Raw genomic sequence first — 23,166 nt, 5'->3', positions numbered from 1 at the left:
TTAAACTTTTAAGACTCCTTGAAGTTCTATGCTAGAATATTCCCCAGTCCTGGGCCCCAGCCTATAGCCTGCCTTCTTCTCCCCACGCAGTCCCATCTTACACTGATAAAGGTTTTGTATATATGTATAGACACTCCAGGCTGCATACCCAAGCTCTTTCCACCCAGCTCTCTGACAAACAGCTGCCCCTTGGTCATCTCTTAGGCCTGGGAATATGCATACCAACAGTAAGTCTGTTGTTGGGACCTAGAGAAGATGGGCCAGAAAGGGGGCTTAGCAAGATATTCTGGGGTCTTAGGTACTAGGAGGGTAGTCTAGAAAGAGAAAGGGCATATCCCCTTGACCCTGCACCCCATGGACAGGGTTGTAGCTGGAGGGCTGGGAACAAGGCCATCTGAAGTGGGAGTCCATGGCAATGACCTTCACCCTCTTGCAATGGTATTTTCCAGGCTACATTCAGCTCACTGACACAAGTTCCTGGCCTTTGACATGAGTCTCTTATATGCCCACCCTGAGAGGTGAAGAAGAAACGGCAGACCAGTACAAAAGAAAAATACTGTTTATTCCACACGACTACATCAAGTGCTTCTCCCCTCCCCTCCCCTCACTTTAGCCGTCAGCAAGTTTTGCCCATGTCCGGATGCCAGCCAGAACCTCAGTGTCAGAGCCTGGCCTCTGAGACAGGAAAGGAATCTAGGCATAGGAAGGTGACTGGATTTCTAAGAACACAAAAATGTCAGGGTCTCTCATTCTAAATTCAAATGTGTTCCTCAATCCATTTGGCCAAATTCTTTCCCTGGACCCCACCTGAATAAAATACCATGTGTAGTGCAGGGTCAAAGGCCCCAGCTAATTCACCAAGACACAGAAAGTTTTGGTCTTTCTTTCATTTAAAATGAAAACAAAAAAACCACATGCAGTGAAACCAGTTCTGCTCTTTCTCCTGCCTTTCCATGACAAAGGAGCCACTGAGCTCTGGCTTTAAGTTCAGAAAGGTGCTTTCAAAACAAAATTTATATCAACTCCCTTTAGAGCCTGATGCTACCAAAAATAAAACAGAAAACCCACTTCAGGGCCACAGCTGCTTCCTGGGAGCCCTACAGAGGGGAAGCAGGAGCAAAGATCACAGGCTGGTGAGTTCTACTTTGGGTACACTTCAGGGTCACCCTGCACCCTGCTGCTTGGGGAATTCAGCCTACAAATATTCTGACCCTGGTATCATTCCTCTGAAAGACCTACCCATCCTTTCTGCAGAGGAGAAAATAGTTTAGTTCTAACCCAGCTTTAGGAAGATAGATTTAGACAAGGGAGGAGCTGAGAAAACATTGGTCAGACCTAATTTAGACCAGCAGTTCATTATCTTTTTCCTGCTCTGACACAGGGTGGATGGTGTCTCACTTACCCACTGCTATGGACACACCCTGAATTATATGCTACTCCCAAAGCACCAGCTGTGACCCACTTGTCTCCCCAAAAAAGAAGGCATATCTGAATGCAAGTATTTGAGAGTGAAAACCTGTATCTAATTTATTGAAGTATAAATCACTGAATCCTTAACTCTGGTACTTTATTACTGAAAACTTGTTTATAATGCCCCTCCCTAGTGAGCATATCATCTCATTGAAACAGGTCGAAAACCCTGAACTTGAGCCTTCCCCCAGGAGACATTCTCTCCTGGAAGGTTGGGGCAGCTTTCCTCACACCTGCTTCCTCACTCTTACTACACTCTGCCAGATTTGCTTGGTCCCAGTGCAGTGGAGTGGGAGTATGTGTGTGTGTGGCAATTTGGCACACAACTGTCCTTTCACTGGCAGAGCTACCAAGAAAGTGGCCATGCTGGCACTGTAGGGCCTGGGAGGGATCAGTTATAGGCAGGAAAGGAAGCGGCATTCCAGAGGAAGCTAGACTAGGAGGTGGCTGTACCAATGGCCAGCAGAGGCAGTGACATGCCTTTACCTGGCAGTCACTTCCTCAGGGTGTATCCTGTGAGGTACAGTGGAGAACAGTTGCTGGAGACCTGGCTGCATAAGGACAAGAGCAGTGAAGACAAGGGGTGGCTGACCCTTATGACTTGTGGCCCTTTAGGGATGGTCTACACAGCAAGGCTGGGCTCATCTAAGAAACCTCTTAGAGCTCTCCTGATTTCATGGAGGAACGTGCTGAATTCCAGGGTTTGTCCAGCCACAGCGAGGCTGGGAAACTTACTTAGCAGCTTGGATGAGATGCCACCCCCCGATGTGCCATAGTTACCCTCTCTAGAGGCAAAACCCATCCTGCTTCGGTGGTATTCTTGGTTCAGTGGAACACTGTTTGTGTATCACTTACACAAACACAAGGTCTAAGACTCTGGACAAAATAAGATTTCTCTTCCAGTATCCAAGGCTTAAAGTTACAAAGAAAATTAGAGTCAAGTCAGCTTTTCCAAGAGACCTTCCTGGGCTGCCATCAGCTCTTTCCAGATGTTGGCCATTCCCCCAGGACCTTTTTTTTTTTTTTTTTTTTTTTTTTTAATTTTTTGGGAGGGAGGGGAAGGCTGGGGGTGGAGCAGATGGTCATTAACAGAGATTAGATTAAAATCTGGGAGGATGACCTTATTTACTATGTTCCTAAACTGCCACAGACCCCAGTCAACTCCAAGATAGCTAGAATTCACTACTGTTTCCTTCCAAATGGATTACAAAAGAAAAGGTTCTCCTTCAGTGCAATTTTCCCTCAAAGGAACCAAAGAGAAGTGGGAGAAGAGATGACATGTTCTGGCCCCAGGACTGTGGAACCTTCTGACTTGAGGTCAAGGCAGACACTGAGTCTGGCCTTCTGAGCAGCACATCACACTTTTCAGAACTGTGTCTCTTGGGTCCTTTCAGGAGACAGTGTGCCTGCAGGCAATGGGGATTGAGGCTGTGGTTCTCCTGGACAAGTTGCTGTACCTGTGACGCTCACACAGAGGAGAAAAGGAAAAGAGAGGGTGGAAAAAGAATACCATTGAAAGCAAGAACTAATGGTCAGTTCTTAGGGGCTGCTGCAGCCCTGTCCCAAACATGGGGAGTTTCTGGTTCCCAACCAGCACTCGCCCTTCAAAAACCACGTTACCAAAGTGCTTCTTTAAGTGACATCCCAAGTCCCCTCCCTTGGCATGATCAGCCCCAAGCCTAACACTCTCAGTGAGCCCCTCTGCCCTCCCCACGATGTGCGATCTCTGAGGGACAGACAGAAGGCAGCCGATGCACATGCACACGCTGGAGTCTCAAGACCCAGGACAAGCACAGCCACACGAGGCAGATCAACAGGTGCTGTCACAGCCGTGGCTGCAGCTGGTTGCCAAGGGACAAATACAAAGTGCTGGAACACAGGGCTCGGGGCTGAGCCCTAAGGGATCTGAAAGACGTTCAGCTTGCTGGTGTTCTTGAGCGTCTGGCGCCGATTGCAGAACCAGACCCGCACCACCTCCCGGTCATAGTTGAGCTCCTTCGCAATCTCAGTGATTTCCTGTCCGGTGGGCAGTGGGTTCTTCTCGAAGTAGGCATTGAGAGCCTCTATGGCCTGGGGGGTGAAGGAGGTGCGGCGTTTGCGTTTCTTGGAGGGCTCACCTCCCACAAACTCCATCAGGTTCTGCTGACCTTCCTGGTTCCGGAGTTCAGCTTCATTCAGCCACTTCTCCAGCACCGGCTTTAACTTCTGGGCACTCTTGGGCGTGATGTCCAGCTTCTCGAATCTGTAGGTGACCCAAGCCCAAAAAGGGACAGTGAGAGTGTCTTATTCCTCGCACCTGGGTGTAAGCACTCGCCTCAAGGAGCTGCTCCTCAGGGCTGGTGAGACTGTATTCATGTTTCCCTCAACACTCCTACTAAGACCCCCCTGGTTTGGTCAAACCCAGACTCCTAAGACTGTCTTGTATCCCAGGTCATACAGAGGGACTATTCCCATGGCCTCAGTTCAGTAGTGTAGAGATAATAGTGCAACTGCTTTGTGAGCAACCGGTCTAGAACTTTCACACCCAAATGAGTGAGGTCCTTTGAGGAGTCATACTTGAGAGGTCTCCAGAAACAGCAAATGGATGTCGTGAGTGCTGTCCTCCTCCAATTTCACTCTCACAGCAGCAACTCTAAGTTGGACTACTCTTTCTGGCTGAGCCCAAATGTGATATAGAATTCTCAACATGGCACTGAGTCGAATAGGCACCCTAGTCTATCTATGGAATTGGAAGGCAGATGAAACTTTTCGGCCATCCCTGAGCCATGCACTCATTCTTGTTTGAAATCCTCTGCAACTCCTCTTATTATACTGGCACCAGAACCAGTTCGTACACTGCATATAGAAAAATCAGCTACATGATTTCAGAGTCATGCCTTATAAAGCGGTGAGATGGGAGCAGGATAAGGGTGATGGTGGGATACAGTTGAGAGTCAAGCGAAAACTGAAGTTCCCACCTTTATGACTAATTTCATAAGCTGTACTCCTTTCCCTCTAGGATTCCTGAATGGATTAGTGTCTGCCCTTAGGATAACTGCTTTCAAATCTCTGCCAGCAAAAGACCATATAAAATGCTCAGGATTGGAGGATAAATATCAGAGGGTCCTCCCTCGGAAGGACCTAATCAGTCTTCGGCTACACCAGGTATTCATATCTACCTTTAGGAACAAAGGAAAATGAAGGGGTCAGAAACTCAGGTCCCTGTGAAAGCCAAGTGGCACCAGATGCTGACCTTGCCCAGGTAGACTTACTCACCGGCAGATGGCTGACTGGCTGTATGCCGGGCCTTCTGTCGCTGTCAGAGCCTGACCCACCTGGGTCTGAGTGAGGCCCAGAGATAGCCGGCGGATCTTAAAGTTCTTGGCAAACTCTCGGATCTCTTCTAAGTTGATCCCATCTTCATCCAGAGTTGGGGTATGTGGCTCTAGGCCAGAGGAAGAAACCAAAGGTGAGTGTGTAAAACAGATAATCATCACTGCTTATCTAGCCCATTGTCCTGGCCTGGTGCAGAAAGATGAGGACATTTAGTAAAAGGCCAGCACACCCTTAAAACCCTCATTAACCCTGTCCCCAAGACAAACAAGACAGGGGAAAAGGGGGCATGGACCAATCTGTCTGAAGGTAGAGGTATGTTTTCAAATTCTTCCAGCTCTAACTGCTGACCTTCCTCATTCTCCCTACTCCTGGCCCCCAAGTACATCTGTTGGCCATACACATTCCTCAAATACCAGGTGAAGGATCACAGGGGAGACAACCAATGGCTAAGCTTCTCAGAGAAGCAGCCTCCACTGTCATCATGCCTAGAATCCAGCTCAGTAGGAATGGGAATAAGAAAGCCAGTTCCTGGCATTGGGTATTTATCCTTTCAGTTTAAACTCCAGGAGGTCTATTAAGGAGAGCAGCTTCTAAAGAGGTCAGGTGTCTGAATAAATGCCTCTTCCCTTCTCCACAACCTCCTCCAGGAGCCACTTACTGGACACCAACTGGCTGACTGTGGGCGTCTCTGAGCAGGTAATTGGGATGGGAGCAGAGGCAGATGGCTTGGCCGCTGGGGCTGGGCTGGCGATGACCACAGCAGGCTGGGGCACGGCTGGCGTGGGCTGGATGGGTTGCATCTATAAAAAGAGAGCCAACAAGCCCCTCATGCCCACCTGCCCACATCAGGGGGTCAGAGTCCCTTCATGGACCAGAGGCAGGGCCAAAATGGGCATGAATCTACATTCACCCAGTACACTCCTACCTGTGTTCCATCAAAAAGCAAAACTAAAAGCTACCTATCAGCACCCACCCAATGATAATGACCTCCAAAATAAGCACAGCAACTTGACCCGCCAAGCTAAAGTCTCATAGCCACCTGTGAAACAGGAAGGTCAGAGGCTCAGAAAGGTTCCGTATACTTGGCCAAAGCCCAAACAAGTGCCTGCCCTTAGGAAAACTGCTCTCAAATCTCTACCCTCAAGGAGAAATCTGATTCTAGAGCCTCCCAGGCCCCAAGTGTCCATTAATAGGAACCAGTGAATGACATCTGGGATCTCCCTACTGTGCAGCCACTAAAAAGAATAAAGCAATCTCTTAACTACTGACATGGAAAGAACCGAGTCATAGCGCTAAGTGAAAAAAAAAAAATCAGGTGGAAAAAAGTTTTATGGAATAATTTCTTTAAAAAATACATATGAATTTCCAGGGGAAAAAATCATGAGGCATATAAAGCAAGTTGTCAACAGAAGTCATCTCTGGGGGTAGAATTAGAAGGGATTTTTACTTTTTTACATTACATATAATCTTGGATTTTTATAAAAATCATTTATCATTTATAATTAAAAGAAACTATAAATAAATGAAATTAGTATTTTTAGTATTTTTTTTTTTAAAGAGCTTCCTGAAAAGTTCAAATTTCCTCTAGGACGGGTCTTGTTCTCTGGACTCTACCTCCTGATAGCTCTCAAGTCCATTTCCTCTCCCTTCCCAGGGCCTTAGCCTTAATTCAGAGTGCCTTGTCTCTTGCTAGAACTGTTTAAGCTTCCTCCTTAACGACTCAGGTCTCACCACAGTCCATTCTTATTATCCCTGGATAACAAAGGGAATTTTTTTTAATGCCTATCTAATCAACCATTTCTCTGCTAAGAACTCCCCCATGACACTTCACTAGCTAATAATAGTGATAATAAAACACCCTTTTTCAAGTGCTTTCTGTGTACCAGAGTGTTAATTGCCCATGTGTAATATATCCTTTAACACTCATAACCTTCTGCAGTTGGTCCTCTTATAATGTTTTATAGATGAGGCTGAGAGGTTATTCACAAGCTGGGAAGCAGCATACCACATTTGAGAACCTTGGGCTTCAACATTAGCTGGGAACTTGTTAGAAAGGGGAATTCTTGGGCCCCTCCTCAGACCTGCGATTTCCTAAAGGTAGCATACTCTCTCATCTAACTCATCCCTTTAGATTAGTTCAGTGTTCCCCACTCTGTCGATAGCTCCCTTCTCTGGGTTCCCTTACCATGCCCCTATCACAGTCTTTGCCAGGCTGCTTTGTAATTGCCTTCAATGCTGAGCTACCTAAGGCTAGGAAGGGCATCTTATTCATCTCTATATCTTCAGCATAGTAAACCCTCAAAAACCGCTCCCAGAATAAACAAACAAATGAATAGTCAAAGCCACAGTGCAGAGCAGAGGGGTGGAAGGATGAAGGGGGAAGAGGGAAGGGATGCAGAACTAACCTCCTAGGGCTTTTCTGGCAGTTTGTTCACCCCTGGAGCTGATTAAGACCCAGTTTACTTTGACCACCTCCTTCCTGACCTTCTCGGAATGGCAATGGCCTCTGAGGGCAAACAGGTTTTTGGTGTATGTGGAAGAGGGATGGGGGCATGCTGTTTCTCTGGGGCTCACATGGGCTTTCTACCCTAGGACCTACCCTCACTTTGGGGAGATTCTCTGCTTTCCCATGGGCTTCAGAAAATAATCTTGTCTTGCCCACAATCTGGAGACAGGCAGCCCATGCCAGACAGTACTGCCTGCCCCCACCCCCCACCCCAGCCCTGGTACCTCACTCTTAGCAGGGGACTCAGGTGTGCTGGGCTTCCGGACAGCCACAGGTGGAGGCAGGGGGCTGCTGGCCAGGGTCGCGATCACCTGGCCCTGGGCATTCAACAGCAGCTGGGGGGTCACAGCCTGGACCTGCAGGCTTTGGGCTGGTGCTGGGGCTGCCACGCTAGCCGAGTTCACTACCCACGGAAGTGTTCCAATAACCTGGGAGGAAACAAGGCAGGGACCCTAAGTGTGAGGGCAGTGTCCAGCTCCCCCAGTCCAACTCTCTACACTGGCAGGGGAAGGGACTTAGATGAACTTAACCCTTAACCCTTCCAGGCCTCAGTTTCTTCCACAGTAAAGTGAAGGATTTGCACTCTAAGAGCTATTTCCTTTATTCTATCTCCAGAGCTGCGATGGAGCCGAAATAAGTCTGTTTGTGGAGTCAGCAGACCTGGACGTGAATCCTTACCCTGCCACAGTTTAGCTCTGTGGCTTAAGTTCTCTGAACCTCAGTCTTCTCCCCTATAAAGTGGGAATAAAAATCTAGCGTATGAGAAAACACCTAGCAAGAGCCCGGCCACAATGCAGATGCTCCATAAATGAAGTGGGTACTCGCCCAAACTAAAGAGAGTACCTCTAGGATGGAGAGGTGGCTATGCCCCTGCCTGGCTTCAGCATCAGCAGAGAGTTGCCATACATGAAATATGAGCAGCAGCCTGACACCCTGTTTAAATTTCTATGACCTTCAGCCCAAGTTTTGGCCCCCCAGCTAGCTTTTCCACAGCTGCCACCCTTCAGCCCTGGCTTTTACCACTTGCCTGCCCCTGAGCGTTGGTGAGGATCTGACTGCTGATCCCTGGCATGCTGGGAATGGCGTTGGCAATGACTGGAGTGGTGGTGAGGGAGCCCAGGATCTGAGTCTGCCCCCCAATGGAAGGAGCACTGATCTGCGGGTGGAAGAAGAACCTTGCTCAGAGGCTGAGGGACAAGAAAGAGCCCAAGGCAGAGTGAAGAGGGCTCAGGAGATTGGGGTGGGGAGGTAGGGATATGGGGCAGATATGAATGTGAGCTGCAGGCCCATGTCCACTAGCTGAATAGTGTCTAGGGCTAGGGGTTGCAAGGGAGTCAGCCGGGAAGGGTGGGCCATGGCCATAGAAGAGTAAATCTGGCTAATCTTTCAAGCCAGCCCTAGGAGGGTAGAAGGGCTAGACTGGAGTAGCTGATGTGATTTTGGTCACATCTAACAACTCCACTGCCAAGCCAGGAGCCACACTGGACCAACATTGGCACAGGTCTGTGAGCCTCTAGCTCCACCTTAGTGACAGCTCACGAGTTTGCAGTCCCCGCACATCATCCCACCCTCCAAAGCTGGTCCAGTGGTTCAGGTTCTGGAGAATTTGCCCAGCCCTCTTGGCAGAGGTTGTCTGCTCTTGTTTGAGATGGATGGACTGGCAGCTGCAAGGAGAAGGCTTCAGAGGGAGCCCATCTCTGTTGATGAGTTGGAAAAGAGCCATATTCAAGGGGCTGGTCCTCCACCTCCTTTCTCCCCTGTCAGTTCCACCCTTGGCCCAAGATTCAGTCCATCCCTGGGTGAGGGCAGCAGCTTACGATTCCCGGGCTAAATGCGAAGCCTGCAGGATGGACGGTGATCTGTGGGGGGGTATCCACTGGCTTGGGGGCGGGGGCAGTAGCGGTGGCAGCAGTGGGCTGCGGTAGAATGGCAGGCGTGGTCTGCAGCAGCGGAGGGGTCTGGAACAGCGTCTGGGGTTGAGCTGGTGGCCGGGGCTGAGCGGGCGAGGAGGCCTGTACCGGTGGGGCAGCTTGTACGGGCGCCGGAAGGGCGGTATTCAGCACGGCAGCTGCTATGGAGCAAGGCAGAGACAGAGGTGCTCAAACGCCTAGTTGCAGCCCAGAGCAGCTCCAATCCCAAGGGATCTGGCACAAGAATGAGAGGGGGTTGGGGCAGTGGGGCAGAGCAGGGACAGGCAGCTGTGATTCCCTCGATCCTTGCAGGGGGCAGCACATGCCAACTTCTCTCATCCCCCCTCCCTTGGGCCTGGAGATGTGTAGGTTCAAAACCAGAAGCTGAATCTTCTTGCAGTCCTTCTCAGGAGGCTGGTCATGGGGTGAATTCTGGCGTGGGGGGAGAGGGGCAGTCTCAGACAGTTGGTTGAAGTAAGAGAGGCCTGCTGGGCCAGCATGGTGTCATCGCCTAGAGTCCTGAGTTGGTGCAGCGTCTCTGTGGCTGGGTGCCTGGGACACTGGATCCAGACTCCAGGGCTGTTGCCCTGGGTGAGCTGCAGGTTCTGAGTCCAACATGGCAAGCCCGTGTGCAGGAATGGTAGTGTAGGGTGGTGAGGGGCCTGGTGCAGTCCTGGGGAGAGTTGCCGTTACCTTGGAGACTGGCTAAAGGTGGCTTGAAAACTCCCCCCGTAGGAGAAGCAGCGGTCAGTCCTGGGAGGGCAGCCACGGTTGCTGTAGGAATTGTCCACACGGCCAGCCCCTGCTGACCAGCCACTTGACCTGCAATACTGATGGGGATAAGAAGAGGTTGAGTAACTGCCCCTGCTGGAACCATAACTCCTGTCAGAACTGTGGCTAAGTTTTCCTGAGTCAAGACCTGCAAAAGCAAACAAGATTTCAAAAAGAAAAGAAAAAATAAAAAAATCAACATTGATAGCGCAAACACTGGGTCTCTCAGACCCAGTTGAGCACAAACAAAGCATTTTGAGGCAGTGGGGAAAAGGCCGCATGAAGTGGGGGAAGAGATAAGCCCTGGCCAGAGGTCCAACCCTGAAAGGGGTGCCTAGATCGGACTACCCTGCCTTCAGAGAAGCAACCCAAAGCAAGGACAGGGCCTGGCTCTGTTCACAGGACAACAAAGTGTGTACAGGTCTCTTCCATTACAGTCTGCTGCCTCCCAGGCCTTCCCTGGGCCCACAGGACCAGTGTTTTGTGGCCAGGAAGCAAGGGGGTGGTGGAACCAAGTGGTCAAGGGCCGACAGAGGCCTCTGGGAATTTCCAATTAATGCTATCCTTAATGGATGCCTAGGAGATCTGTGCATATAGCGAAAGGTCTCAGGAAGCTCAGTACTCCTGGAGGATCCTGGAGGCAGCTTCTAACTGTGCCAGGGCTGTCCCCTAGCTCTATGTGAGAATTCTGTGAACAATGCATTAACTCTTTCAGGCATCCACTAGAGGGGCTGACAAGTGTATCCACTCATTTAGCCATTAGAGAAACAGAAAAGCCTGCAGCATAAAGAGTTAATGCGATCTCTACAACCCTTGCTGAACCCAAGGAGATTACCTGGCAAGTAACATCTACTTTTCTCAGTGGTCCTAATCTGGGGCAGGGGAGAGGCCAGGGGTGCCTAGTAGGGGATTCCCTCCCTCGAGCCACAGCCCCTTCCCTGTGCTGCCTCATGAAGCTCCCAGATCCCATGGCTACCCCATCCTGGCAGTCCTATGCCTTGCTCTTGCCCATTGTTCTCTGTCCAGCTCCCTGGGTGGCTCTTACCTGGGGGGCAGCTTGTACAGCCAGTGGTGTCAGGGTCTGAGAAGTCTGAGGCTGGCTTGGGGCTTGGCCGAAGGTGGTGACAACGGGGGCAGGGCTCGAAGGGATTCCTGGGAGTGGCTTCACTTCACATGGCAATGAGAGAAAGGAGGACAGGGAGTGAGCCTGGTGTGAGCAGAGAGGTCACGGGACTGGATTGTCTTGTCTGTACCTTGAAGCGGCAATTCGCAGCCCCACACTGTGTTTTTGCATAAGGGGAGACCAATCACTGGCTTCCTCTGGCCCAGCAAGTAGCTTTTGAAATGCTACTGGTAGAGAGAATAGGATGCTAGAAAGCCTTGTGCCAGACCTAGGAGGTAAGCCCTTCTTTAGCCACATTTAGATGAAGAAAATGTAGGCCTAAACGGTTGGATGCCAGTCTCTTATTTCCTGGCTTTATAGGACACTGTGACCAATCACATAGTAAGCAGAGGGGCCTAAAGTGAACATCTGTCAGAGAAGGAAGGAGCTAGAATCAATGGGAGCAGCTTCCCTTGGCTCATCTAGCAACTGCATAATTGCTCACCCCACCTCAAGACACTTTTTGGATGCAGGCACTGGCTTGGGGAAGGGGCAAGGATTCTACAGGGTAAGGTCCTTGAAATGACAGTCCCTGAAAATTGGTCATATCTTTGCCACATTCAGGATCACAGTGGCTGTCTGGGTCAAGCAGCTATTCTCGGCCAGTCCCTGAGGTCTGAAGCCTGGAAGAGCAGCTTCCATGAACTTCTAAAGGAATTTTCTGTGAACAGAAGCTTTGTAGCCAGGTCATAACTTCCCCTTGCTGCCTTAATTTTGTGAGGTATTGGGGACCCACATCAGGAAGCCTCTTCAAAGCTACACAACAATGAGGAGAGGGGTTATTATTTAATATATGGTGAGGCATTAAAAGGAGTCTAAGTATTGGATGATAGTTATTAGACCAGATCAGTGGGCTCTTAATACTGGCTGGGCATACATATATTTCTAGGCCCTAGTCTGGGCTTACTGAATCAAAATGTCTGGGGTGGAGGCAAGTAACCTCTCCTTTCTTTTTTCTTTCTAAAAATGAAAAGAAAAAATTTTTTCAATTACAGTTGACATACAATATTATATTAGTTTCAGGCATACAGCATAGTGATTAGACATTTACATAACTTATGAAGTGATCACCCTGATAAATCTAGTACCCATCTGACATCATGCATGGTCATCATAATATTATTGATTATGAATCTTCTCTGAGGTTAACTCAATCCCCTGAGCTGAGCTCTGCCACTCCCCTCTCATCTCGCCCTGACTCATCCCAGTTTAGGTCCGGAAGTGACTCAAACCAGAACTAAAGTTCCAGAGACAAAGAGTACAGGATAGCCCTAGAAGCTGACCAGAAGTATAAGCTGTGGCCAGAGGCTGTCCCATGGATGGGAAGACAATAAAACTCTAAAGCTACCTAGGCCCTGGGGACTCATGCTGACTCCCCAGGGAACCACAGAAAGGGTCTCAGGTGGAGCAGTGCCTGATGGGAGCAATGGGCTCGTACCAGTTGCCTCTGCAGCGGAGTCTGGGTTGTCTGGCCCAGCTTCGTCAGTGGGTTCATTGGCTTCAGGAGGACCTCTGCTCTGGGAGCCATCGCTGGCCACACCCTCCAGTCCTTTGCCCTCCTCCTCAGCAGGGATGTGGGCATCCACTCCAACTTCCAGCACGCGGATGGTCTCATGGCCTGACATCACGATGACCTGCAAACAGAGGCCAGGAATCACTGCTGGGAGAGAGGATGATAAAGACACCCCTGGCAGCCAGAGCTCTGGGTATGGTTGAGAGAGAGAGGAAATGGCACCTCAGGATGAAGACCTCCTGTCCCAATGACTGTGTGCTTTGTGAGAATTCCAGAGCTTGGGACAAGCTGCAGCTCCCTGATTCTAGAGAATTTGCTGCTAGGAGAAAGTAGGCCCAGGTGACAGAGGCAAGAGCCTGACACAAGCCGGAAAAAGTCCCATTGAGCCAGACCACTTGGGAATATTTATATTTGCTCCCTTTCATAGACTCAGAACAAGGAGTGGTAAATGGCCTATCCCACAGCCTTGCAAGGATGTCCTCTTGGCCTCTAGGACATTGATGTGTGGTTGTGAGGGCCCCTAACACAGTATCCACAGCTTAAGCTGGGCCAACAAGCGAATCCCACTTCAAATCTCTTGAAACCTTATAGAAGTTCCCTCAAAGATAAATGGGTCGAAAACAAATGCTCCACAATGCTGAGTAACTTTTTCAGCTCATAATTCCTTTATTTCCAAAACTCTAGGGTAAAGGCCAAGATTTCCCTGCAGGCTAATTTCCTTATACAAGGATCAGGAATCCTGAAGACACAGCCTCTCGCCCCACCCCCCCTGGACTGGAGCTTGTTCCCTGTGGGCCTGTGGCTCCAGTTGTGCCATCTGCTGTGGGCCTGCTCTGACCTTGAAGAGAGCTTCCATGTCCCAGTGATGCAGGCGGCCCCTGAGCTTCCTCAGAACACTTGATCTTCTTTCCCTGCTCAAACAGCCAGCACTCAGCTCTTTACCTCCAGCACTGAAATGCTTCCAATTGGGCCATTCAAGAATCAAGAACACTCTGTATGTTAAAAAGCTCTGTGTCGGGCCTCCCTTGCACTTGGCCTGTGCCTGAAACCACTCCCACAACACACTCCTTAAGCCTGAAAATTGGATCCAGCCAGAGCCTCTGCTGGAAAAAGTGACAATGTGATCCATCAAGGGAGCTGGAGTGAAATAACCCCCCAAAAGCAGTTGCCTTTCTGACTCAAACTTGACTATGAGGGACTTCACTCCAATTACATTTTAGGAAATATTAATCTTTTTTCTCCTTTTAAAAACTACATAAGTATTAAATGGTGATTGTAGAAAAATTAGGAAAAAAAAATGTAAGCAATGTCCTGATGTCCAAATCTTTCCCCATGTAAGCTTATATATATTTGCACATTTTAATTTCACTTTTTAGTCATCGCTTAAATCCCCAAACTCTAACTGGCTAGGTGAAGTGACTGTGAAGTTTGGTAAGAAACAATGAGGGGCTCTGTGGGGTCTTCCCACACCACTTGGTCCATTACCCTCGCTCCCCCACCTGACCCAGAAGATACCTGCTCATTGACAGTCAGTGATGACTCTGGGCCAGCTCCTGGATCCATGGTCGCTTGTCAGGGTAGGGTTTAGGTCAGCCCACACCTAGCACATCCTGTGGAGTGAAATGAGATGGGAAAAGCAAAGGCTGGTGTGACATAGTAATACAATTTCTATACCATCTCGAAAAGTTGGAAGTAGAATGGTAGAAAGAAAAGAAGCTAAGTTCTCCCAAGTATTTGTAGAAATAAACAAAACAAAACAGGATTCTAAGGATTTTAAAGTGTCATAGGAGAACATGCACTCAGGAAGAACCAAGGTGACAAGAGGAAAGAGAGGGTCAGGCATCTGTCCCTGGGTGTTCCTGAGTCCACTGGGAGAGAGCAGACTCAGCAGAACCCAAGGTGACCCTGACCCAGAGTCTGACTCTGACTCAGAACCTCAGACCTGGATAAGGAGCACACTGAGTACCAGAGTGCTTCTCAAGGGAGGAGTCTGAGCAGACTTCCTGGAAGGAATGGTAAAGACAGGAATAAATTAAAACAGTAGTCTCAAACTTTAAAGTGCATGATCATCACCTGGAGCACTTATTAAAAAACAAAGATCCCCTCAGCTTCCTCTGGATCAAACATCCTCAGAGAGTCCAGTTTAGCAGGTGGGTCTCACAGAATCACCCCTTAGGTGATTCCGTGGCAATGACCCAAGGATCATACTGGCCTTTCACACTGGAGGCAGGACAACATCCCAGATGGTAGAGCAGTCTGACAAATGCAGTGAGGAGTGGGAGAAGCCCTTGTAAGAACAGGCTGTCTGGCTGGAGCCACAAACCATACAGTCAAAAGAAATAAAGGTAATAAAGGGGATGAATAGGTTTGGACACTTATATAGAAGAGAAGACAATTAACATTTGAGTGTCTACTCTGCTAAGCATTTTATGTAACACTCATGTATCATTCATAGTGGTTGGGGAGGGGGCATTATTATCACCTTATAGATGAGGAAAAAAAGCTCAGAGAAATGTTCTAGATTCTCCACTTTCCCCTTTTTCTTCCTCTGCCATCCCAGGGTCATTCGCGTGTCTTCTTTTTTGTGTGTTTTTACTGAATAAGATAAAATCCATATAACATAAAATTCACCATTTTAATCATTTAAAAATGTACAATTCAGTGGAATTTAGCACATTCATAATGTTGTGCAACCATCACCACTATTAGTTCCAGAGTATTTTCATCATCCCCAAGGGAAATCCCATACCCTTTTCCTGCCACCCCCAGTCCCTGGCAATCTGCTTTCTCTCTATGGATTTGCCCATTCTTGATATTTCCTATAAATGAAATCCTTCAATATGTGGCCTTTTGTGTCTGGTTTCATTTACTCAGCAGAATGTTTTCAAGGTTCATGCATGTTATAGCATATACCAGTACTTCATTCCTTTTTATAGCTGGATAATATTCCATTGTATGGGCTTTCTGCACTCTCTGGGGATGGCTCAGCAACAGATAAAACCAAGATTTGATTTCCAAGATGGAAAGTCCATCAGACTCAGCTGTGACTTTACCCAGCACTCCACAGGCCTGTGCCAATCCACCACCTCCCCATACAAGTAGTTCCAAAAAGCATCTTATTAGTAACACTTAGAAAACGATTAAAGGAAAATAAGAACTTAATTTAATCCCTGTTACAGATTGGTAAAACGTCTTAGAAAATGAAGAAAACAATCAGAACTTTTCAGAGAAACCAGCACCTTCAACGGAAGAAAACTAGAATTTAAGGAATAATTTTAACATGTAGACAGTGAATTTGAAGAAATATATATTCGAAAAATGCATTCAAGAACGTCAATGCGTGTGAACCTAAATCACTTGGTACTGGGTCATGCAGTGGTCTCCAAAATGTTTTTGTGAATCAGAACCTTTCCAAACAAGAATTAAATGAACAAAAGGCAAAATTGGTAAAGCAGGTCGAAGCGAAAGAAGGCCTTTTTCAGAGGCCAAAATTATAGTAGTCAAAATGTATAGGTCAAAGAATGACCCGTCTCAGCTACAATTGTGAATGAAGAAGTGGTGAAGTTGTAGCCAGTTATTGCTTTAAGAGTTACAGTCAGCTATGTCTGAGAACAAGAAACTCAGTTTTACTCAGACCACTGTTAGTTAGACGATAAACTGCTACACTATAATAGAAATGAAGAATAATAAAAATTCATCATGTTTTTCTTGAATATCTTTGAGAATCACAATGTAATAAAAAGATACTTAATATATTTTAAAGATAAGAGAAAAAACCACTGGGGCTTAGAGAAAGATATCCTGATGAACATCAATTTAGGGCACTCTGTTATATAAATATAAACCAAGTTCTAAAATGAAAATTTAGCATTTTGAATAAATTTCTCAAAGAAAAGGTTTTTTAAAATGTTAAACACTTTAAATAATAGTAAAAATAATTTGTACAATTCTCATTAAGTCCTAGAAGGGAGCCAGGGCCCACCCAGAGCCTCCTCTTTTGCCTTCTTTCTCTGAGTTTGAAAAACACCTGAAGCAAACCTGGCAGGGCACCTTGCTTGGCTAATGGATGATTCACTTACCCCAGCCTTCCTGTGCTAACATCTAAAACAAAGGCAATCTCCTGGCGGCCGGCGGGAGTGGGGGGTGGGGGAGGGGGTGGAGAACTGAGAGTGCTGAGGCATTTGCCCACCGCGTGAAAATCCAGAGATCCAGGACCATCCAGGATTCTCAGTAGAGCGGACTGAGATGAGTTAGAGGATCTGGTTCCACTTATCATTCTCCTTTGGGAACTGCTTTGGGCTTAGAGTGACATTCCCAGACATCCAGGAGGAGCACTGGGAAATTGTAAACAAATCAGAACCCCCTAGGATTGCCTGAGAGCCCAGTAGGAAAAATCCTGAAATGCTTTGTCTTTCATTTATTCGACAAATATTTCAGCCGCTACTATGCTCTAGGTGTTGGGGAAACAGTGCAGGAAAAACACATTTCCCATCTTTGTTAAGAATTCTACAGTCTAATAAGGGAGTCAAGGAAATAAAAAGGTAACTATAATACAGTATGTTTAAGTATCACTGTGGATGAGCAGAGAATGGTGGAGGATCCATAGAAAGGATTCTCAATGAAATTTTGTGTGTTCCTTTCCCCTAGTTCTAGAGGAGCATGTGTTTCAGACATGAAAATTTATGTATAAGAATCTTGCGCCATGTAGAGGAAAATGGAATTTACATGGGATTCAGACTTTTAATTCAGACTCATTTTCTGTGATTTTAATCACTCCCTTAACATTTAATGTAGTTGAGGTTTTCGAGGTGTAAAATACCTTCTCATTATACACTCATTTTGTGGGGTAGAGGGTACTCTGCGTGAAGGTAGTTGACTCCAAGGAATGGCTGGTTGAGCTGAAATTAATATTACCAGTATTCAAATGATAGAAAGTCACATTTGTTATGAGACATTACCTTTCAAATTTTTGACATTGCAATTCTCTCAGGCTAGGTCGTTTATCGATATCAGTATCCCCAGTTCTATATAACTTTTGTATTTAAATTGTGTACCCACTTGCCTCCTGCAGAGCTGTCACTCAAGTAGGCCACAGTGACTGGAAGCAGAAGATTGGTATAGATGGATAGTTGGAGCTGAGCTGAATAGGGCAGACAATCCACTCTTTTCCTCATCCACAGACAGTCTCCCCAGCCTGACAACGACCAAATCTAAATCTCCAGTTTGCACCTCATCTGAGAACTTCATATTCATATATCCAATAGCCTACTGGTTGCTCACATCATCTTATACTCAATATATTCAAAACTAAACTCCTGATTTTCGCCTCGAAATCCGTTCTATCTGCATGCAGCCTTCCCCATTTCAGCAAATGGCAGCCTTTATTCTTCCACGGATGCTCAGGCCAAAAATCTTGCCAACACCCTTGTCTTCTCTCTTACATCTCGTTTACTCCTTCAGCAATCCTTGTTGGCTCTCCCTTCCAATATGCCCAGAATCCTCCCACTTCTTATCACTACTACCTCTGTCCACACAACTTTAGTACCTGGTGTAAAGAAATACCACATCCCCTCTAGCACACAAATATTACCTGCCCTGTTCTTAAATCACCACACTTCAGGTGGGCTGCCACCTCTTTCAAGTTGTCATTGCCTGTCATTGCCTGTCATTGCTTTTCTGTATATCCTCCCACCCTTCTCCATTTCTGGCCCAAGGACACAGATTTTCTTCCCACCTGTTGAAGAATAATAATCACTGATAGTTTATTGGGACCCAGGCCCTTTATACACGGTATTACAGTGAGCACCCTCTGGAGACAGCTTTCTTTCATATTCTCAGCTCTAATATTTACTAGTTGGACATATAATGTGACCTCCGTACCTCAGTTTCCTCATCAATAAAAATGAGAGTAATAGCACCTACTGCATAGGGCTAATGTGAAAATTGAATAAATTAATGCATTTAAAAATTTAGATTGATGTCTGGCACATAATAAGTGCTTAGAAAATGGTAGTTATTATAAAAATTTACATACATTATCTCATTTCAATTTAGTGTAGCACTTAAGAAACTAGGTTTGTCTCCATTTCACCATTTCTTAGCTGTGAAGCCCTAGGCGACAACCTAACCTCTCTATGTATGCCTCAGTTGCCACATTTGAAATAGGAATAGTGTTGCAGTAAATTTTGTAAGATATTCAATTCTCACACCAATCTCATGAGAGCATGGAGCAAATACATACTAAAGTTTGACCAGTTGTGTGACTGTCCACATGTGGGCAGGTTACTTCTCTGATTTCTTAAGGATAAATAATAAGAGATCTTACCTTAGAATTACTGTACAGAACACTAAGAGTAACTAGCTATTATTATCCCCATTTTTACAGAGGAGAAAGTTGAAGATCAAAGGGAGATAAGGGTATAAGCTTTGGAGGAAACCTAGATTCAAGCCCCAGCTAGGCCATTAAATAGCTGTGTGGTCTTGGGGAACTGCTTTAATCTCTCTGAAGCATAATTTCCTTATCTTTAAAATGGTGATTAAATGGGCAAGCATTATGGGGTTGTTATAATAATATGAGATCATGTAAGTAAAATGCTCTTATTATGATCCTTATTTTTTATCTTTGGTGAAATGGAAGTTGGCAGAGGTCAGGTGACTTGACCAAGAGCACAGTAGAGTCACTGGCTGATTCAAATTTCAATGTGTGTCCACCTGCCCCAGACTCCTAGCCTTCTGACACCACACCAAGCCTCCTCTCAGTAAATGGGAAGAAGGCGGATGGGGACTGTTCTGGCCCCCAAGGATCAGGACACATTGGGAAGTGGAAGCTTTCAGTTCTGCTCCAGATCCTCCCCTTCAGACCCTGGATCCACCGGCAGAAATAATGGCTTGCTATGCGGTTGGTGGACCAGCTAGGCATACACATGGGCCAGAGGGAGGGAAAGGGAAAAAAATAGAAAAGTAATGAATAACTTCATTTTCCCTTTGAAACCTACCATTTATAATCTTAGGCATGTGAGTAAAGACTTGTTTAATAAGGACACATTTAGGTTTAGTTTCTCCTCCTGCCCCATTTCCCTTATGCCTAAACTTAATTCATTCTTGGCAGGATGAAAGGAGGGAGCATATGAAATTTAAAAATAAAAAGTAGGTGTCTTCCTCCACTAGACTGTAAGCTCCAAGGTCCTCTTATTATCATAACAAGAGGTTACAATACCTGGTACATAACAGGAGGTTAATGAAGATTAGCTGAAAATACAAAGTATGAAATCAGATTACTTAGTTTTCTCATATTTCCTACCTTTTCCTCAAAACACATACCCTATTTCAATTTTTTTTGCCCCCATTCCCAATACTAGGGTGACTTAAAAAATGATTTTAAAGAAGTAGGATTGAGTTCTGAGGAACCCTGACCACACTTACCCCTTCCTAATATGCCTGTCCAGCTCCTCATTCCCAAACCTTCTCTCCCTTGGCCAGTTTCTCCCAGGTCTCACTCCCTCTTGTGGACTTTCTGATCTTCATTTTGACACAGAAAGAGCTTGGGCCATTAAAGCAGAAGACCCAGGTTGAGTACTGCTTCTGCCTCAAGTAACCCCTCTTAAGCCTCAGTTTCCTTAACTATAAAATGAGGCTAAATTATAGCACACACCTCATGGGTTACTATGAGGATTAAATTGATAACATTTATGTAAGTCACTTAAGACGAGGCCTGGCACACAGCAAGCACTGTATAACTGTTACTGTTTATTGTTATTATTTTTAATTGAAGTAAAGCATGCATATAAAAATGCTTTTAATTGTAAAGTGTTATAAGAAATGTAAAAGATTACCATTATGACTTTATAGTAAGTAAATCTTGGGGAGGGGGATATTATCTTAGCCCATGTTGCTTCATAATGCAGAGAACCCTCAGGGAAGCAAATTTCTTCTGACTCACTTTTTCTTAATTGTCAGGGAGTACTTCCAGGAAGAGAAGAAATAGCCTATCACACACACACAAACACACACACCCCACATGATATTATCTTGTTTGTTTTCATGTTTATGATCTGCCTGTCCCTCCAAACTGGAATGGAAACTCCAGGACAGAGGAAGTTCTATCTGTATTGCTCAGAGTGTGGCACAGAATGGGTATTTTTGTTGGACAAGTGAACAAATAAAGTTCTACCACTGATATGCTTGTCAATGTTGGCTGCCTTAGACTATCAAGATAAGGGGAGGAGAGATAAACGTCTATGAACAATTGAAGACCAGCCTTCTACTTTCAGAACAGAGACTCAGGGCACATGAGCAGATAAATATAAAATCTCTGCAAAGAGCTTTTTTTCATTTGCCCAGGAAGGCTTCCTGACCGTCTTTGATTTACCTCTGCCCCGCAGTACCCCTGTTTTGTGCAGGTTTTAGGCTTCCAATCACAGCCGCGTGAGGGATCCCAACGCTAAATGAAAATTGCAAGGCACCCTTGGCCTTGCCAGATGAGAATGCTCAGGGAGCACATATCGGTCCATTATTATGAAAATATATTAATAATAATATCTTTATTAAATATTTATGAAGTGTTCAGGCTCTGCTCAATGGTGACCCGCCCACCACTCCCCCACCCTTCCAGCAATGCCCGGGTCCCTAACCCCGAGTCCCACCAGTCCTCCTGGTGTATTGCGATTGAAGAGAATTTAACAGGTCGCCCTCGCCGCCTACGCTGACAGTAACCACGGGGAACCCAGGCGTCCAGGTTCTCCCGTGGGGCGAGAATCCGCTCCTGGTCGCCACGGGATCTGTATATAGAACATCTTCTACAGTCTGTACCCCACGTTGGTTCCAGGGGCAGAAACAGGGAGGGGCCAGGTGTAAGGTCCCTACGGGGTCCACCTGGCGGCTGCCCCCACCCCTTCCCGGTCCCCGCTGGCCGGCGGGCGGGCGAGGGCGCGGCCCTGGGCTTCCCGGTCCCAGGAGGGCGGCCGCACGCTGTCCCACTCCCAGAGCTCCCCGCCGCCGGGCCCAGCATCCTGGCACCCCGGCCCCGCGGCATTTTTTTTTCTCTTTATCATAAATATATAAATTATGCTAATTACGGGCATTGCATATTAACCAAACCCGAAACCTCCCCTGCCCGGCCCCCTCCCCCTCCGTGCAAACCCCTCCCCGCCCCGGACCCCGCTACTTACCGGAGCCCGAGCCCGAGCCGCCTTCGCCCTAGGTGCCCGGCGGCCACCGATTAGAGATTCATCTCACAGTCCGGACCGGGGGGCCGGGGGCCGGGGCCGGGGCCCGGGCGGCCGCAGCCCGCAGACAAAGAAGCCAGTGCGGCTTGGCTGGGCTCGGCTCGGCCCGGTAACGGGTCGGGACCCGCTGCCGCCCCCGGGCCCCCAGTCCGGGCTGGGCAGAGCCGAAGGGGACTCCGCGGGCTACGCTGGGCGGAGGGGGTGACGGCCGCGGAGTGGGAAGGGAAAGCTGGGGTTGGGGGGGGGGCGGTCAGGTATATATATTTTTCTCCTTTTCCCCCTTCCACAGTGCCCCCTTACCTCCCCCCCCCCTTTTTTTCCCTCCTTCTGCTACTTGGATTTTTTTAGCTACTGCGTCATGAGCATAATTTATGCAAAGAGCTTTGCCGCATGCTGCACCGCGCTCGCCAGCCGCCGGGGGCGGGCGGGGAAAGGAGGGGATCGGGGAGCCAGGAACCAGGGATGGGGGCGGGGAGGGGACCCTCAGCCGCTACCAGCGCTGGGAGGCCCCGTAGGCTCGCTCCCCGCACAGGAGTGGAGGGTCGGTGCTGCAGGTCACGCAGCCCCCTCCGAGATGCCATTTGAAGTCTTCATTTTGGAAGGTGCGAGAGTGGGAGCAGGCGCACGGAAGTCTGGGCTAAGGACCCTATGCCACATTCCCTTCAGCCTAGGGTTGGATGGTAACAGCGGTGACTCCCAGCAACCGCATTCCCCTCTCTAGGTTAGTCAGTCATCTTCCTTTCTAAACATTGAAAGTCAAGTTCATGTCCATTCCCAAGCCCCAGGCCGAGACTCTACCGCGGGAAAGGAAGAGGAGCTCAGACATCGCTCAGCCAGCGTCGAAGCTCTCTGGAGCAGCTGTTACCCAACTCCATTTCAAGGAGCGGACTTAGGTCCTGAATGCTTCCCCGCTCCCCACCCCCCGCCCCCACCTCAGCAGCGCTTGTGGGCTGTGTTGTCCAAAGACAGCTTGGCTACCGTCTTGTCCAAGCAGGCAAGGAAATGTAAAAAATAGACAAAAGTTCTCTGGGATGGAGGAAAAACGTCTGGCTTGGTGGTGGTGATGCCACGTGAGGTTTTGGTTTAACTAGAGGCTCAAGAAGGTAGGGAACGAGGAAGGTTATAAGAACGGGCTGAATGAAAGCAGATTGGAGAAATAGCTGACAAAGGGAAGTGTAAGAAGTTGAGAGAACAAAGGGGAAGGGAAGAGATGAGGGGAGAATTGGGGAGAATTGCAGGCTCCGTAAATTTGGTAAACAGTGGATTCAGCCTAGGCTGCTCCACCCACTATCCCC

The 23,166-nt window shown here is 47.6% G+C and overlaps 1 protein-coding gene and 1 pseudogene across 3 annotated transcripts; one reads left to right on the top strand and one right to left on the bottom strand.

Annotated features, from left to right (window-relative positions):
* Positions 1–537: 537 nt before the first annotated feature.
* On the bottom strand, positions 538–22,289 carry POU6F1 (POU class 6 homeobox 1). 3 transcript variants are annotated; one of them, XM_016142616.2, is made up of 12 exons: positions 21,815–22,289; positions 15,130–15,242; positions 14,163–14,257; positions 12,573–12,768; positions 11,018–11,139; positions 9,895–10,120; positions 9,109–9,362; positions 8,319–8,447; positions 7,516–7,719; positions 5,444–5,585; positions 4,726–4,894; positions 538–3,712 (listed from the first exon to the last, which is right to left on the bottom strand). In XM_016142616.2, the coding sequence occupies exons 3-12, from the start codon at positions 14,208–14,210 to the stop codon at positions 3,367–3,369; spliced, it is 1,836 nt and encodes a 611-aa protein (XP_015998102.2). In that variant the 5' UTR covers positions 14,211–14,257; positions 15,130–15,242; positions 21,815–22,289; the 3' UTR covers positions 538–3,366. The 3 variants fall into 3 exon arrangements, with proteins under 3 accessions (XP_015998102.2, XP_036093025.1, XP_015998103.2); XM_036237132.1 differs by having other exon boundaries at positions 9,109–9,359; XM_016142617.2 differs by lacking the exon at positions 15,130–15,242.
* On the top strand, positions 15,667–16,334 carry LOC107509808 (annotated as a pseudogene).
* Positions 22,290–23,166: the final 877 nt, after the last annotated feature.

The sequence above is a fragment of the Rousettus aegyptiacus genome, unplaced genomic scaffold (assembly GCF_014176215.1).
Source record: "Rousettus aegyptiacus isolate mRouAeg1 unplaced genomic scaffold, mRouAeg1.p scaffold_m13_p_2, whole genome shotgun sequence".
NCBI lineage: Eukaryota > Metazoa > Chordata > Mammalia > Chiroptera > Pteropodidae > Rousettus > Rousettus aegyptiacus.
Note: the sequence above shows the minus strand (reverse complement) of the source record. Positions and strands in the feature narration are given on the sequence as shown.

Bases quoted from the DNA above. Each gene is read 5' to 3' on its own strand.
- POU6F1 (XM_016142616.2), bottom strand. From the start codon at position 14,210: ATGGATCCAGGAGCTGGCCCAGAGTCATCACTGACTGTCAATGAGCAG. The intron at 11,140-12,572 runs GTACGAGCCCAT...TGCCATGTGAAG, and splicing joins CTCCGCTGCAGAGGCAACTG to TGAAGCCACTCCCAGGAATC. The intron at 4,895-5,443 runs GTAAGTGGCTCC...CCTCTGGCCTAG, and splicing joins AGTCAGCCAGTTGGTGTCCA to AGCCACATACCCCAACTCTG.